The sequence below is a fragment of the Phalacrocorax carbo genome, chromosome 16 (genome assembly GCF_963921805.1).
Source record: "Phalacrocorax carbo chromosome 16, bPhaCar2.1, whole genome shotgun sequence".
Lineage (NCBI taxonomy): Eukaryota > Metazoa > Chordata > Aves > Suliformes > Phalacrocoracidae > Phalacrocorax > Phalacrocorax carbo.
The window spans coordinates 8,232,807-8,250,741 of NC_087528.1; the positions used below are offsets into that span (position 1 = coordinate 8,232,807).

At 55.1% G+C, this 17,935-nt stretch overlaps 1 protein-coding gene across 4 annotated transcripts in view; it reads right to left on the reverse strand.

Annotated features, from left to right (window-relative positions):
* Positions 1–13,333, reverse strand: part of SLC39A11 (solute carrier family 39 member 11) — a 97,811-nt gene extending 84,478 nt beyond the window's left edge. For 2 of the 4 annotated variants that reach the window (XM_064467472.1, XM_064467470.1), the window contains exons 1-4: positions 13,277–13,333; positions 12,038–12,151; positions 10,947–10,985; positions 2,859–3,017 (exon numbers count right to left, since the gene is read on the reverse strand). In XM_064467472.1, coding sequence (XP_064323542.1) covers positions 2,859–3,017; positions 10,947–10,985; positions 12,038–12,145 — 306 coding nt within the window. In that variant the 5' untranslated portion in view covers positions 12,146–12,151; positions 13,277–13,333. Of the gene's footprint in view, positions 1–2,858; positions 3,018–10,946; positions 10,986–12,037; positions 12,152–13,176; positions 13,235–13,276 lie in introns of those variants that run through there. The other 2 variants (XM_064467473.1, XM_064467471.1) reach the window with 2 other exon arrangements.
* Positions 13,334–17,935: the final 4,602 nt, after the last annotated feature.

Consider the following 17,935-nt stretch of genomic DNA (forward strand, 5'->3'; position numbering starts at 1 on the left):
TTCATTACAGTAGACCCAATGTAGCTACTCAGCGACCAGGGACCTGCTGCACTGAGTGGTGTTTTTAAGTAAAATCTCCCTCAAAGGCTTCAGGTCTTGGCACCAAAGACCCTCAGCCCCAACCCCCTTTAGAGAAGGCAACAGCACCTCATACACTCCCCATCAGCTGCCCTCCTCCACTCAGAAGCCTCCTCAAATATCAGTTGAAAGCCAAGTTGTTATTTAAAAGGTAGTCATAAGTGAGAGCGAAGGAGAGAAACCTATTGCAGCATCACTGGGGCCAGGGAGGGAAGAGACAGACAGGCCGTTCGTTAGTGGTTACAATATTCCAGAAACTATAGCAACGTCCTGCTGCAGAACCAGCTCTGCTACCACCTCCCCAGCCACCAAACCCAGCGCAGCTGGCAGAGACACACTTTGGCTGAGCATGACATGCAAGGAGGCGGTTGCCAAAATAAGGAAAAGCCCCTTTTTTAGAACTCCTGAAGTCTGTTTCTGCAATGGTCTCGCTCTCCAAGCGCTCCCAAATGCCCTGCTGTGGCTTGCTGTCCTCCACCAGCTGAGCCAAGCAGTCCCAGGCCAGCATCTCTGCCTCCATAAACTCAGCTAAAGGATGAACACACACGTTAAAGGCTTCACATGGGGAAACAGCAAAAGATAAAGATGTAATAGATTAGATTTGTCTTTTGTAAGGAACTTCACGACTACAGCTGTTCAGCATCATTAACCGGTTTGTCTTGGAGGTTTAACTCTCCCACCAGTCCCAGCAAACACTCAGGTACCACCAGAGCAGCCCAGCTCCCGGTGGGCTGCGGCAGGAGCAAAGGCTTGCTCCCTCCCTGGGGAGCAGGGCTGGAGTGATAACGAGTCATTAAAAGCTTTTACTACCTGTTGCTATCCAGCAAACCAATTATGGAGGAGTGCCAGGCAGAGAAAGCTCTCTGTGCAAAGAGCAGTCTGCTAAAAACGGATCCCTCGTCCTGCCCTCCCAGGGACAGCATGCCCCACGGTCTCACCAGCATCCCTTCCTCACCTGACTGGGGGCGGGGGGGACCAACCCTGAGATTTCAACAGATTTAGAAAGAAGCAAGACTTGTTGGAAGCAAAGTGCAATGGCTTAACCCTTGTCTGAGCAGCACTGGCTCCTGAGAAGTCCAGGCTCCAGGTGGAGGGAGATGCATCTCGAGCCAAATTCTGCCACCAGCACAGCCCTGAAGATCACTCAGGACTGACCAGGCACTCACTGATTCTCATTTCAACACATTCAGCTTTAACCTCCACCTGTGCTCCTTCCACACCATCCTCCTGACCAGCCCCAGGAGCCCCGAGTTATCCAGGGGAAGGACAAGCAGTGTTTTGCATTTGCACAGACTCTACAAAGGTGCCTCCTGCCCACTCTCCGGCTGGAGGAGACACTCCAGTGCAGGGACATCTGCTTTTGCAGGAAGCAAAACACGCAGGCAGCAGCATTAGCCATGGAGTGTAAACCCTCTTCGAGCTCAGTGTCAGCACATGCACCAGCTACCAGAACCCAGTGGGACAAGCGTGTGGTGGCACACGCTCTCCCACACAGCGCAAACAGCTGTGTCGAGCCAGAGGAGGCAACAGCTCCTCTGCCATTGGTATTTGAACTGGATTTAAAGCAAGATATAATTGTGGGATTTATATATATTGCGCTGCTCCCTGCAAGGCCATCGCCCTCACCGCCGTACACGCTGGCTGCTCTTTGCAACGCAAGAATTTCACCCCCCTGACGCTCTTCCCCCTCCAAGCGCTCCTATTTCAAAACGCAGCAGAGACGAATGCCGACCATCAGGAAGAAGCGGGTTTTGTGGTGCAACTGTTTGTCTACCCTGTTGGGAAACATCAGCTTCGGGCAGCTGATCAAATACAACCCAGGCCCATCCAGCACCTTGAAACAAGGGCAATCACTGCGATGGCCAACGCAGGCAAGAGACCTCGGGATACTGAGACCAGAAATAAAAAAAGCAGGGATTGATGGCAAATGGCTTCCAAGGGCTCCAGCTGCCCGAGAGCAGCCCCCAGCCCCCACCATATCCTGCAAAGGGTTTGGGAGCCCCAAGAAGAGCCAGGGCATGGGCAGGGAGGGCACAGAGGGGGGCCAGGCTTTCAGCCATCTGACACCACTGTCATTTCGTTTATTTGTTCTTTACTGTAATGCATCCATTTACACTGGAAGCAACACACGACAATATCAAGCCATTTTCTTCATAGCTGAGGATGCATTTGACTGTACCTGTATGAGAGGCTCAAAAGGCAAGGGAGCAGGGAAGGCAGGTGCTGTGGGCTTCCCTGTACACTGGGGTTATGGGCTGTACCACTCTTGAAATGAAGAGCCTCACACTCCTTACTCACAACCACAGATAATCCCCGCTTCCACTAAAATAAATAAATTTTAAAAGCTCTTTGGAAGTTTTTGAAAATATCTTTACCGACTAAGCCATTCTTGTTTCTTCAGCTGTAAAAATCCCACAGTTTCCAATTTATTTATTTAATAATACTCTTAGACGGTAGGATGGTTCATTCAATTTTGAAATGCTTAGAGGGTTGGCAGCTCTGCAAATTAAACCCCGGGGCTGAAACAGAAGGTTACACCTGAACTGTTTGCAAAGTGTTGCCAGTGAAAAGAACAAAGGAGAAGGGTGAGAAAAAAAAAAAGGGAGTTAAAAAAAGAGTGGAGACAGCCTAAAGGTGCATTCGGCACTGGCAGAGCCACCCGGGTCTCAGAGAAAACATGGTTTCATTAAACGTGTGATAGAAACCAATCTGTATCCAGCTTCTGTCACAGCAGAGACAAAGGAAGAGCAGAACCCCCCAGCCCAGGAATGCCTACTTACCAGTGCCGGCATGAGCAGGTCGGCGAAGTACACAAAAGCTGCTCCCAGGGTAAAGCCCACGGCCACTGGGAAGAAAGCGAAGGCTCCGAAGCCGCCGGACTCCTCGGCCATGTCGATAGCTGGGGCCAGGAGGGACCAGTAGGAAGCGGCCAGCATGACCTGGGAGACAGAATCGGAGCGGTGAGAACCACGTAGGCACCGATGCTGCAAGGATCTGACAGTGGCTGCCACGCGGCAGCGCCGCTGGCACCTCTGCCGGCAGCCCACCCTCCAGCCACGGGAATCGCTACGCCCGGCCCCACGAGCTGCGTGGTGGCTGCAACCCAGCAGAGCCATCAAAACCCACTTCCCGACAGAACAAATCACTGAAGGACGGAGAAGTGTGGGTTTTCCCCATTTTCACCAAGAGTGGTTCTCTTGGCTCAAAAGTCCAAGGCAGCAAACAAACGACACGAGCTCATTAGGATGATTTTCTGTGGGATTAGCACAGCCACAACAGTCCTTCAAATGGGAACGGCAGCAGGAAAACCACCCTCCCCTCGGGTGTTTTGCAGCAGCAGAAGCAGGTCCATGACCCCACCAGCCACCGCATTTCTGCCAAAGCGGGGGTGAACCACATCCATCCTACACCCAGCTCTGGGCTTCTCTGCAGAGCTGGCAGGGGAGGAAGGAAACACAGCCTTGGTCTCATACAGGAAAATAATAAATATTGGATAACACCTGGAGCCAAAGAGCCATCTCCAAGCTAGCTGAGGGCACACCAAGACTTTGCTATGCAGATTTAAGCCCGCTGTGGTTTAGCTGCCAAGGTCCCCACCTTGCTACCCCAGACCAAGGCAACCACAGCACGAGGGCTTTGTCACTCCTCTGCTTCTGTGTAGACCAACACTTGGGCTGCTCCTGTCCCAGTGTCCGAACCAGAGCGCCCAGGCCAGGAGGAGAAAAGAAGTTCCCATCCTGAACAGCAACGTGCCAGCTCCCAGCACAGACCAGTGCTGCCAAAGTCCTACTGGGGTGTTTCACCCACACATTTTGCACCAGGAAAATCAACCTTTCAAGTAGCAGAGTGGGGTTGGTTTTTTCTTGCTTGCTGCTTAGCAGGGAGGGAGAAGGAACAGCTACCCAAAAGACCGTAGAAAAACATAATTTGGAACTCGTGGGGATCTCCAGTCCAGCCCTGCTCAGAGCTGGTTGCTCAAGGTGTTATCCATCATAGAGAACAGAAAGCCAAGCAAGGCACTGGTTTCACAAGCTTGTACTAAAGAACGTAATATTAACATGCATTTTATCACCTTATCTCTTCCTCTCCTCTGCTGCCCAACATACTGGGCTGGGTTAATTAAAAAGCCATCAGCTCAGCACAATGCCCTCAGCAGCAGCCTTGGCCCCAGTTTTTCTCCCTGCAGCCATTCAGCTTCACGGGAGCTCAGCTGTGACCAGCTCTGGGGACCAGTCCCATCACACGCTGGGAGGAAGGAAGTCAGCGAGACAAGCACAGATGGGCTTAAAAATCACATTGAGATCTGCATTAGGGTTTAGGAACTGCTCTATACCAACAAGGGCAGAGAAGCAGCGGCACCCACTGCCTTGCCATGGGTGGACAGGGTCTGCATTGCCTCAGGGTGGACAAGGCAATGCTCCAAGCTCTCTCCCAGCCCTGCCTGTGATCAGGGAAGCACATCAAAGGGGAGCTTTCAACAGAGAAAAGGGTGCAGGGACAGGATCCAGTGGGAAGGAGCAAAGCGAGCCCAGAGACAGGAGCAGGAGGGATGCTGCGAGGGAAGGTGACCCGTCCAGCAACCCACCTCAAGATGCTCAGAACAGACACCGCTCAGCCTGCTCTCATGGCACGAGTACTCGCCCGCGGAAGAGAAGTGCGTAATGAACTATTACATTTTAAATCGCTTTTAACGAAGGAACGAGATGCCTATTGCTGTAGACACCAGTCCCTGCGGGATTGTGTAAATCTCAGCTCGCTATGAGTAAGAAGAAAGCAGGCTGTCATGTCAGCCTTAACCACGGCTGTCAAACTTCATATTTCAAATGCCACCTCCTTTAAAAAACAACCACACCCCAACATGGAAATATAAGCAACAGGGAAAGGCTTTGCAGAATTATATTGTCATCTTATGTTAAGATATCATTTCCCCATGGAAAACAGAGGCCTGACACTGCTCAGCCTCCAGATCCCGTCACCACTGAAGTCAGCAGCGGAGCTCCCACTGGCTTCGCTGCACACAGGCTCCGGGGGAAGATGATGACAGAGCTTTAAGCCACCCCAGCCTCACCAGCTGAAGGAGCAAACTGCTGGGCTGCCCCGACCACCTTCACTTGCTTGGGAAGAAGTGATTTATTCCTACACCCTTTTATGCAGAGAAATCCCTTGACCCCACTAGGTGGGGGAGATGGAAGTCATTGCCCTGCAGCAGCCAGCAGCAGTGAAATGTCCCCGTGCCTCCCCTCTGCCCACCTTGGAGCTCAGGCATGGGTTTAGGGACACGCACTTGCCTGGGAGCCGCCACGGTCCTGCTCAAGGGTGCTAGCGCCTGCCCACCCGGTTCAGTGTCAGAGCTGCCACTCACCCCTCTGGTTCAGCAGCATCCCTTATCAGATGATGCTCATGAACTAATAAAAGGATGAGGATTTCTGCCAGCAACCTGATTTAAGTAACAGAAATTGCATTCTATTCCAAGTCTTTGTAATTGTCTAGCCAGGGACAGGAACCCAACCCCACCAACGCCACCAGGCACGCTGGCGTCAAAGGCAGGAATAAAAGAGAAAACGCCTGCCTGGGCTCTCCTCAGATCAATAAAACATGAAGCCTCTTCAGCAAAGGGTATGATTTTCTACACAAAGCCTTCCCCCCGCAGCAGCCCGCTCTGCTCAGCCCAGCCAAGACAAGGAGCAGGGACCCACAGCGTGCCGGCTCACTGGCACCAGGACACGCACCTCCTGCCAAACTGGATTTGGACATTTTTGCAAGACGACTTCGGGCTCCAGAGCCAAGATGCAAGAACGCCGTAAATCCACCAGCTCTTGGGAAAACAAGCTGTGGTTGATGGGGGAGGAGAAAGCACGCAGAAGGCAGCTGCAGATCTAAAGCATCCCTGCGTTGCGGGGAACACAAACCCTTTCCTGGGATACATCAGCATAACTGGAGACAAAACCCAGGCTCAAAACATGACTGCTTTGCATCACAGAAAATGACTGAACCCAGGTGTGCGTCCTCACGCTGGTGGGAAACCCCCAAAACGTGCCAGACAGCAGGATTTGTAACTACATGGTGCCCCAACACCACTCCCAGGGCTTGACAGGTCTCCATCGCTGACCCCTCGGCACCACCATCTCCTTCCAGGCAGGGACTCGATGGAGGTGCTCGATCCAGGCTCTCCCAAATGCTGCAGTGCCAACACTCCTCCCCACCGAGACTGCAGGGCCAGCACTGCCCCAGCTTAGCCCATGCAGCTTCAGAGCCACACAAGAGATTTTTTTTTTCCTACAACTACAGAATAAACAGGTAAATGATCTTTGTCCCCAGCCACAGCTGGCCCAGCTGGACCCCAGGGCAAGGGGGAGAGTCCCTGCACATCCGAGTCTGGTATCGCACCACTGCGTTAAAATTAAAGCCCTCTCATCTCGTCCGCTGCAAGCAGCAATGTCTCATCACACTCCTACGGGATCATCGAGATGAGAACAGCAGCTTCAAGGGAAACAGCCACATCAACAGCGCGCAGATCAGAAAACCCAAGCCGCTTACAAGAGAATGAGATCCCTTGGCAGGACAGGAAAGAAAAGTGGAAGGTGAGAGACTGGAAGACTGCTTTCCCCGCCAAACTTTTTAGCTTGACTTCATTAAGGCTCCAACAACAAGAACTGGCCTCAGTAGACCTGTGTAAATTACTGATGCTGTTTTAAGCAGCACTGAAAGGGAATATTCTATACCAGATGTGCCTGGTGCAGTTTAAAGAGTGTGTCTTTACGATTTTCTGCTTCACCTGGGACAGAAGAAGAAATCAAACTGTGACCCAGTAAGAGGCATGCAAGGCTGCAGGGAAGGAGGACTGCAAGTGTTTATGTAGCGTTTATGATGCCTGAGAGCACAGAACCTGCAGGATAACATCAAGATAACAGAGAAGATCTAAAAAAAGTCTTATTTAAGCTTATCAATATTTAAGAGAAAAGCCAGAATTCCTCATCGGATGCCCAAGCAAGCAAAGCTTTGTCTCCATGGAAACACAGAGGCTTTCACATACAAAACCCTCTATTATACATGACCTCCAGAAAGGGAACCGAGGCATAGAGAAACTAAATGCTCCGACACCCACGTGGAGGTACCAGGCTGGAAGAAGCCGCGTTCCTATGCTCTGCAGCAACCAGCCGCACGGGTTCCCTTCACCCAAGACAACACTTGTGCCACCAGACACGGTCAGCTTGAGCTGTGCCAAAAGGGGATTTTGCTTTGCAGTGGGGATGCTCGCAGCGCAAACGGGTGGTTCTCCCAGTGTGCAGCTATTTGACCATGTGTCCAAGCTTACACCAGCTCCCCCGATCAGATGGCACACCTGCAGTGACGCAGTGCCGAGCCACAGCGCCGAGCCACAGCTTTCTGGATCCAAAACTAATACTCTGCATCCCAGACCGTCCTTATCAAGGTTGCCTGAACATCCCTGTCCCACATCCTCCTCCTGGTTTAGCAGTGGTAGAGTAGTTTTTAGTTAATCCTTGTTTTGTTTTGCTTTACAAGCTCACAGGAGACAAGCAAGCAAATCATTACCAATAGGAGAGAGAACCATCCATTACAGCCTGTTTTCCAGTGATCCTGGTCTCAGAGAGCACCGTGTATGCCCCCTGGAATGCAGACAACTATCAGGGATCCTGAGCTAAGCACCAAAACGGCAAGATTTGAAGCAACTACCTGCCTCGAACAGCACAGGAAGAGGAAGTTTGCTGGCCTGTCAGAGCATGAAGGAAGTTTAATTAAACCCAGTAGCCCAGATTTCAGAGCTGAGATATAGAGGAAGTTCTGCCTCTCTTTATCCCAGTGCTCAGAGAAACAGCTCGTCCATATCTGCAAGAGATCTACATCAAAGACAGTGTTTTAAACAGACACCCCTTAGAGCAAGGGAAGTAGTCCACAATCAGAGCAACACTGTTTTCTGAAGAGAGAGAAAACAGTACAAATAGCTTTCAAAACGGGCTGTTCCACATCCTCCTCCTTCCCCTGTGCAAAGCCAGCCTGCTAAAACACAGAGGGCCCGTGCTCCTCTTGAAGTTCCCCCAACATTGATTTTGCAGCACAAAGCCTGGATGAGGCAGGAACGGCCCCTTGTCCCAGCCAGACAGGAGGATTTCACAGCCCACCTGGGTTCCCTCTCCATCGCTCCCCCCTCGGACACAGCCAGCCTCAGGCTTGCAGCCTGCTTACCTCCAGCACCACACCCCACCTCCACCCATCCTGAAGGGCCAGGTCAGGAGGTGGTTTCTCCTCCAGCTTCTCCATGGACTCTTTGCAAAGCCACCAAGCACACACATCACTAGTGCTTTCCCTGTCTGCAGAGGGAGGAAAACACTTCTCACATCATTAAATCCTTCTGGGTAAGGATGAGATAGACACACAGCCCATCACACAATTACAACACTGCCCAGCTGGGAAAAGAAAAATTCTGCTAAAAACTCAGGGGGATCCTGTGGCCTGGGGGTAACATGCAGCAGCCCCCTCCTCAGCCCTGGGCAGCTGCAAAGGGGAAGCATCAAGGTGTGGGGTCGAGCACAGCCCTCACAGGGGGATACACCGGCCCCTTGTCAGACACAAGGCAGAGAGCCACCGGCACATCTGGAGCAAACCGAGCAAAGGGAAAGTAAAAGTTCCGACCTCTGGTACTTCTGCCACATCACTGCCACCCAGAGACTCGTCCATCGAGCAAGGACCTGCTCCCAGCAAGCTCAGCGGCCCTAGAAGGAACAGTGGCACAACGACCTGTGGATCTGTGACGTCTTCCTCTGAAAGAACTGGTCCTGGCCACGTGGCGTCAGGGCAGGGCTGCAGTGGCCCTGGGTGACAGACAGCTCACCCCAACCTGTGCCAGCTTCAGCAGTTCAGGCCCAAAAATGCGACCCAGAAACCTTCACAAATCGCAGGCTGTGGGAGGTTTATATGGCAGCACCTTCTGCCAGCAGGACCTGCCACCACGGGCTTCCTTGCTGACATCCCCCTCCCGACACTGCAGCAACCCCAGAAAAAAATTCCCCTTTTCTGCTCTGAGCAAAGCAAACTGAAAGAAGCTGGGGGGAAAGCAAGTGTTTGTAGGACTTCTGCTTCACCAGCCAAGCCACAGCTCTGCCACGCAGGGATGACTCAGTGCTCCTGCCAGGGTGACGCGGTGGCCACGGCAAGGACGGCGTCATGCCATGCCAGGGCAGCACCCACGCCAGCCCTCAGCTGGGGCAAGCACCCCACCGTGCCCTGGTACCTCCCCACTGAGGGACAGTCACACCTGCTGCTTCGGGAGACAGCGATGCCCCAGCGAGGGGACAGCGTGGGCTGGGCTGTCCCCAGCAGCATCTCCCTGACACCACAGAAGTGGCTCCAACTTGGCTTGCAGGGACAAGGGTGTGTCTTCCAGAGAAAAACAGCTCAGAAACCAAACCACAGAGGAAAGTTTCAGAACAGGCAATTCCTAATGCAAGTGATTCATTTATAAATGATGGCCCGAGAATCCGCTACAACAGATGAGTTGGATTATTCACATCATTAGCGGGTCACGGGCACGTTTCAGGAAAGCTTGCTAGGGAGTAAACCGAGCTTTGTAGCGTTTCACATCACCCACCATGGCAGGCTCTTGCTCAGTGCTGCTGGGTTTGCTTCCGGCTTTGGGAACAGCAGACCACCTGCTATTTCCAGCCAAATTTCACTTTTACCAGTGGTGTTGCAGGGTCTGGGTCACACAGGAAGAAAGGAGCCCCACTCCACGCACAGCCTCAGCGCAAACGGCATTGCTGCACGCTGCAGGACAGACCGCCCGTGCTGCCGGGGTTGTGGTTCACTCTGAAACCTGGCAGCATCACCCACGCTCCAGGTGCCAGCTACAGATCTGGGACACAGGGAGCAGGACCTGGCAGAGCCCTGCACCCCAGCGCACTGGCCACATGCCCCAGGATGATGCACCTTCCACCCAGGGCACACCCCCGAGGCTTTCAGGCACACTTCAGCATCTGAAGGAAAACAAGTGTGACTTAATGAGTCTGAATGAGCCTCCACCTGCTCCCCGTCACCCCAGTAGCAGGGCAGTGGGAAAAGGTCCACATTCACAAGCCCCAGCACAACCTCAAGCCACACAGTTTCACGTCTTCCTTCAAGAAAGATGCAATAAGCCCCACATTCAGCGTGCACCCTTGATGTAGGGCTTCACTGTCTTTATACCTCCTTCTCCCAAGGGCTTAGAGCCCCCCTGCACCACAGGAATGGCAGGGAAATGTGCTAGGGGAGGTTTAGGTTGGATATTAGGAAAAGGCTCATCCCCCAGAGGGTGGTGGAGCCCTGGAACAGGCTCCCCAGGGAGGCATCACGGCACCAGCCTGGTGATATTCCAGAAGCGCTTGGACAAGGCCCTCAGAGACATGGTGTGAACTTGGGGTTGTCCTGTGCAGGGACAGGAGATGGACTTGATGATCCTTGCGGGTCCCTTCCAGCTCAGGGCATTCTATGACTCTAGGAGAGCGAGAAGCACGAAGCAAGCTGTGCACACTAGCCTCCAGGACAAGGGTTCTCCTGCCCATCTTCATTGCACCAGTACCCCGGGAAGAATGATTCAGAAGCCCAAGGAAACGGGGAGAATTTAACTCAAGAAAGCCAAATCCAGCGTGGGCAGCACCCTCCTCATGCCACCTCCACCCTCACCAAAGAAGCACCGAGACATGACAAGATGCAACCAGCGCTGCACCAAGCTCTTCCCTGTCCCACCTGCACCTCAGGCAGTTATCCACGAAACACTAACATGAGCAGGCAACCAAACGAAGCGTGGCAGGGCTTCAGAGGTGTTCGCAGGAGAACCCAGGCAGAGATGATGAGTAGAAGGATGCTGTACTTACCCCTGCGGCGAAGCCTAAGCTCCCATCTAGGATCCGCCTCTAAAAAAAAACCCAAAACACACCATTTACTCCTGGCAGAAGCAGCAGAGTGCAACCACGCCACAAACTGCGCAAAGGGGGGAAGCCAGCTGCACTGCTGCCACACTGAGATAACTTTCCTCTCCCCACCTCTGCAACCCAGGTGGTTTCTGTGCTTTGAGGCAAGAGCCATGCTCCTCACGCAGAGGACCCACCATCCTGGGGTGATGGCACCCCACCATCACCAAGAGCCTACAGTGCATCCTGGCTCCCTCAGCCCACTGAGGCTGCCCGGGCTGGGCTCGGCCCATCCAGCACCCACTTCAAAACGTTCTGAGGGTACAGAAAGGTAAACCAGAAATGCTCCTGCCCATCTGTGCACGCTGCCCTGCACTTCCCTTTCCTTGAACATTTTGATTCCTCTAATAACAGGCTGCTATAAACAAAGCCATTTGTCTTCCAATAACCCAGCACGTATCCTGCCCACTTAACTCCCAGTGCAGGTTTTCTTCTTTAGCACATCTCCCTCCCCCAAGAAGAAAGCCAATGTGCTACTGCAAAGGGAATCTCACTTTGCAACAGAGTCCTGAATAAATCATCACAAGAGAGAGGCATAAATAATAAATTCATCTGGCAATTTTGAACACAACAGCAAAGGGGGGCCTCTAATTTTGGAATACAAGATGACTTAATGATCAGCACTTTGCTTTTCTGAGCACGGGCTGACCCGAATCCTGCACCAGAGAAACCAGGCTACGGGAGGAGAACTTGCTGTTCCAAACACAGAGCCCTGCCTGCGGCTCTGTCCCATCTCCCGAACGCCATGAGCTGCACTCCAGCACATACCACAGCCTGGGGTCAGGAATTTTATTTCCTTTTCCTCTTCTATGTTGACACACAGGAGAGAAATGAGCTGGAATTTTTTTTCCTCCTGCCCCAGGACCTCCCAGGGCCAATGTCAAGTCCCTCACGCCTGGGACCAGGCAGCCAAATCCACCCAGAAGCACAGTGCAGCCCTCCATCCCGGACCCCGCTCGCCTCCTGGGGACAGAGGAGACGACCCCAGCACCCACCTGCCCGCTGGAAAACACGAACACCAGCGCCGAGCCAGCTGCCGTCAGCCCCCAGGTGAGGAAGGTTCCCAGCACCGACTGGATCACTGGCCCATGCCCTGGGATCATGCTGACCTAGAAGAGATGACGTGTGTCAGGAGAAGCGCCTGGTGTTTAAAGATATAGAAAAACTCCAAAAATCCTCCCCAGTTAACAGGGGAGCATCCCCCAAACCCCTCCACCCCAAAGGGGACAGAGAAAGCTTAACCATCCTTCCTGCACCACCCCTCTAAGCTTCTCTCTTCCCCTTACAGAAGGCTTTGCAATTTAATCCAAGCTCAGAGAAACAGGAGGGACCCAGGAGGGATGGGATGCACCACATCCCATCCAGTGCACAGCCCTGTGCTGATTTTGGGCTCAGCCCCCGAGGCCCGCACCAGGGCAGAGCCGCTCCGGAGAAACGCATAGAAGCGGCGCTCAGACCTCACCGAGCGAGGGGACGCTTCGTCCCGCTTCGTCCCGCGTCCCCGGGCGGTCCCCAGGCACGTGCATCACGTCCCACTTCTTGGTGGCACTTATTCATGCCAAAAAACCCACTTCACTCACGCCGAAGGCAAACGCCCTCGCAGCAGCCGGCTCGAGGTGCCCTGGGCCTGAACAAAAGGGGGAACAAGTCCCGGGATGGGGCAGCAGAGCGTGGTTCGGGGCTGCAGCCGAGGGGCTGCCGAGGACCGGGGGAGGGTCCTCTGAGCAAGCCGTGCTCCGTGCACTGCTTGGAAAATGCGTGCACGTGCATAAATATAGATATATAAATGTATCAAAATGCACATAATATATATATAAATATATCAAATAAACAGGTATTTAAACATCTATATACAAATATATTAGAAATACACACGTTATTGCCTTCTGTCTCCTCAAACGCCCTGCTGGACACCCAGCCTTGCCCCAGGACTGCTGCCAAACACTGCGGGGGCCCCCGAGTCAGACACCACCACCCCCCACCCGCCCCGCCTGCCCGGGTCAGACCCCCCTCTCCCGGCTGCCCGACCCCGGGGAGATGGAGACCCCGACCCTCTCCTCCTACAGCCCGCACCCCCAACCCCCGCGGGGGAACCGCAATACCTCACTGGCCCCCCGCCCCCCCTACCCCGTACCCCAGCCTTCGAGCCGGCACCCTGCAGCCCCAGGCCCTGCAGCCGACAGACCGGGCCCGGAGCCCCCCAGCCCCGCCCGGGACCCCCCAGCCCCGCTCACCGCCCGGCACTCCCCGCCGCCACTTCCGGGTACCGGCACACGTGTCGCCGCCACCGCCCCGCCCACCACCGGGGCCGTCACCAATAGGAGCGCGGCGGGGGCGGGCCGCCCGCGGCTCTGCGTTTCGGGTGGGAGAGGCGGCGGGAGAGCGGTGCGGGCGGGCGCGGCAAGGCGTGGGGTGGAGCTGTCGCTGTCACCGCCATCCCATCCCCGGGGTCGGCACAGCCCCCCTGCTGCAAGGTGAACCCCGGGCAGGGCTTCATAAAGGCAGCTCCTGGCCTGTGGATTGGGGTGTCCCGAGAGCGTCTCTTCCTGCCACCCAGCAGCTTGCGAGTGTGGCCCCAGCATTGGCGCGGTGAGCTGCGCCCGTGCGGCGCAATCACCCGGTCTCGTTAACGAGAGGCTGCACCTGAATGATCAGCACATGGCAGCCTGCTGGAAACAGCCCCTCACCCGTTGGCACTGCTGGCACCCATCCCCAGCACAGCCTTTGGAGGGTGCATCGGGCGCCCACGTCCTCTCCCACGCGTTGATGTCCCCTCAAAGCATCATCACGGGGCACACGGTGGCCAAGCCTGCGGCACTGGACGGGCTGGGGGCAGAAGCAGCTCTGGCAGCAATTCCTCCCCAGCACCGTAGAGGGACTTACACCAACGGCCATGGGGCAGAGGGAGTCAGGCCAGCCTCTGTTCTTGCTGGTGCCTCCTGCTTGTACCACGCCAGAGGATGCAGGTGGAGGCAGAAGGACACATATAGCTCTTCTGCAACATAACCCTTCTTTATTAGAGTGTTTATCTTTTAGCAGCCTTTGATCAGCCTCCCCTGACACAGCTGGGAAAGGTCAAGGCCATTTGAAACCTCCCTGATTTAGGATTTAATCAATCTCCCCCTGTAATTGCCTGCATCCTTTATTAGCTCCAGTAACAAGGCAGATGAGCGCGAGGTGCCAGCTGGGAGGGACGTGGGGACAGAGCAAAATGGAGCTTCCCCCCACCGCCCTGGGGTTCCCCAGCCAGCCGTGACAGAGGCCCTGGCAGGGCTGGGGACAGCTGGTGAGCCGGCGGGGCTGGCCGCAGGGACACTGCTGACACTGGAGCCCTGCGTGCTGCCATGGTCTGGCGGCGCCGGGCAGGGATGGCCCTGCCTAGGGACGCGTGGGCAGCCACGGGCAATGGGCACACAGTCATGACGGCAGTGAGGCTCAGTGCAGAAGCATCAGCAAAATCAACTCACACCTCCGCTTCCCTGGTGTCATTTCTGTGCGTGGCGACATCTCCACATCACCTTCTGCAGGATAACAGGGCTGACACTGCACCAGCCGCTCCTCTTCCCACCTGCCCACACAGTCCTGCCTGTCGAGGGATGGGGACAGGGTCCAGTCGAGCCCCTTCCCCACACCAGGCAGATGGGCAATTAGCCCTCCTGCTGTGCCCCGGTGCAGGCAGGCAAAGGCAGAGGGCTGGCAGCTCCTGCATTGCCCCTGCCTGTAGCAGCACCCGGAAGGATGAGACCAGCAGTCACAACCAAGCATTACCTGGAGTCCCTAAAATGCATTTTAAACAACAAAAGGGCACAAATTCTTGTGCAATCTCTCTAGTTAAGGCAAGGGGTAGTACCACAGTCCTAGCTCTCGGGAACTCTGGGGCTGCCGGGCAGCCAGGACCCAAATCCCTTTGGTTTTCTGCAACAAAACTCCTTAGCAATGTCTGGGGTAGCTGGGGCAGGCAGAAGGTGCAGAGACACATCCCAGCACAGCGATGGCCTGGGGCACTGCAGGCTGAGGCAGGTTTGGAGATGCCCCAGTGTGCCTCTTACTGGGCACGGCAAGCGGGGTCCCTCTGCTCCTGCCCTGTGTCCCTTTTGCACAGGCTGGACTCATGGCCAGGCTCTTTCCCAACCTAAATCCATCTGTGTCAAGCTGGGGCAGTGGACGGAGCCAGCCTGGACCTGCATCAAGGCGGCTGCCGAGCCAAGGAAAAAAGGACATCCAGAGATATCCCAGAGGACAGGGCATGGGAGCAGCACGGCACCGCAGGCAGCGCCAGGCAGGGCATGCCATCTCCATCCCACGAGCTAATGGCACCTCTTAGTCACAGGGCACAAAGTGACAGTTTTATGCTTCTCCACTGGCTTTAGGCTTGCCGTGAGAGACACGATGGATGTGGCGCAAGGCTGGGGGAGCGCAGAGTCCCGCCGGCACTGAGCTATGACCCGCGCCTGCTTTGAACAGGAGGGGATGCGAGTACCAGCAGATCAGCACGTGCTGTAACTAACCCTGACATTTCAAGCTGGTGCAGGAAGCCTGACTGCCAAATGCAGAGTACTGTTAAGTCCTGATTTAATGCGCACGACCCTCCAACAAGCCAGGCACAGCGGGGAGAGACACAGGCAGGAGCAGAGATTTCAGTCCGTGGTTGCCAAAGGCTCGTTAGCGTCAGGGGTTTAGCAATATGATTCACGGGGAATGTGTACAGCAGCTTTCACTGCAGCCCAGTCCCGGTACCCTCGGCTGAGATCAATAAACTAATTATAGAGGCAAATAATGAGAGGGTGAGAATGGGAGAGGTGGGAGCAGGAGGAAGGAGCCGTCTGCAGGGAAATCTGGCAGGAGCAGGAGGCAGCCCCAGGGAAGGAGCCGTATGCACAGCGTGTGGGGCTCCCCCCAGAGCCTCCAACCCACCGGGGCTGCAGAGAAACCTTCATCCCGCGGGGTTTGGATGCTGCAGGCCATTCAGGGATGCTGTCATCCGCCCTGGCCGCAGGTGAAGGCGCCAGCGCCTCTCCCTCCCCATCAATCACCACCGCAGACACTGCCCGATTAGATCACATTGTCCGGCAGCCTGGTTCTGCCCTGCCTCAGGGGTGTGGGGAGATGGTCCAGGCCTGTTTGTCAGCTAATTAGCAGAAAGCAAAGCCTCCCCCCATTCTAGGCATCCTTGTAATTGATCCAGACAGCCTCCAGCCAGGCATCAGCAGAGCCTCCAAACCCGGTTGTGGCTGTCAGCTGGAAATGGGAAGGGAAAGGGCAGGGAAAGGGCAGTGCCACCCAAAGCACCCATGGGAGAAGAAACACCACAGTCATCTCTGCCTGCGCTGGCCCTGTCACTGCGGCCACGGGGGACAGCGGGGTCCCTCCAAGGGCAGCGCGCTGGGGAGGAGCCGGCTTGGGCACGGCCACCCCGCATGCAGAGAGGCAGAGCTGCTTGGGGCAGATCGCCACTATGCAAAGGTGGTGATGAGCCCCGTGGCTCCCTGGGCGCACACTGCACCCTGCGTGCTGGGAGTGGGGACAGTGATGGGGCCAGCAAGGCTGCGTGGCATCACTTCACTCCCTGCAAAGGTTCTTCCCACCACGCCACGGGACACTGCAGCTGGGCACCCAGAGAAAGGGAGATGAGAGGAAGCCTTAACCCCCAGGGACCTGTCCCCCACAACAAACAGGGTCCAGAGCAATGACCTGGCATTTTTGCCATCAGTCATTGAGGTAACAGAAGAGACCAGCAGAAAGGCTGCGGGCAGGGGTACTCCTGAGGACAGCGATGGACAGGGCTGAGACAGGCAGGGCATGCGCAGGGACCCTGTGGCACCCATTTGGGACCCAGCAGTGGGTGACCAGCCCCACACATGCCCATCTCTCCCCCAGCAGTGTGGGGTAGCTGCAGGCAAGTGGAGCACAGGAGGAACAAGCTGCAGAGTGAGCTGTGCTCAGAAGCAAATCCTTCCCATCTTGACTGCTGGGGAACAGCAGCTGCATCCCAGATCCTCCAGTTCCCCTCTGCCATCAGGAAGCCCCACCAGTCCAACACAGTCTCCTTCATTCCTGCAACATGCCAGAGGTCTCGCTGCCTCCTCTCCATGTATTGGGTATAAAGGCCGGCTCACCCTACCCCTCCGTTGGCAACCCCAGCTCCTTACAACATTCATTTCCAGGACAGGGGTCGAAAGCGCTGTTTTCCATGGGGAGTCTTGCAGGACAGCTGGAAATGGATGGCAGGAAACTTGGAAGGACTTTAAAAACCACTTTGTGGTCACGTAATCCCCATGCCCCTCTCCCATGGGTTATATTGGCCGTCAAAGCCGTGTGGGAAGAGGCCGTGCATTTCTCCTACATCCAGCCCTGCCAGTAAATTGCTTTTCAGCAGAATGGATGCTTCCCAGGCTAAAGGACAAAGAGGAGTTTATCTGCCAGCACCAAACCAGCTGCTGGGGTAAGACAATGTCTCTCCAAACCAGGGACCACCCAGAGGTACAGATCAGACCCTGCACTAGGCTCTAATGCAACACTAAATCTAAGCAGAATTAAAAAAAAATATCTTCAAAAGGCTCAGGCACATTCTCCTAATTCAGCTAGCTGCTGCTGCACTCCCCGCTGGATGTGTACCAGCTCAGATCAGCCCCTTAATACACACTGGTCCATCATTTCATTAGTTTGTTTTTTTTTTTAATGAAGATCGGATCTGGTTTTAGCCAATCAAGCCTGCTGGTTTAATTTGCACAGCTCCCTGGCCTCTGCATCCAACACCAGCTTCCCATGGAGGTGAAAGCAAAGGGCAGAGGGCAGCAGAAGCCCTGGCACTCTGCAAGCATCCCCCAGCAGCCCCGCAGCTGGTGGAAGGCACCCAGGCATCCCTGTGCTCACTCTGCCTCAGACACCCGCCA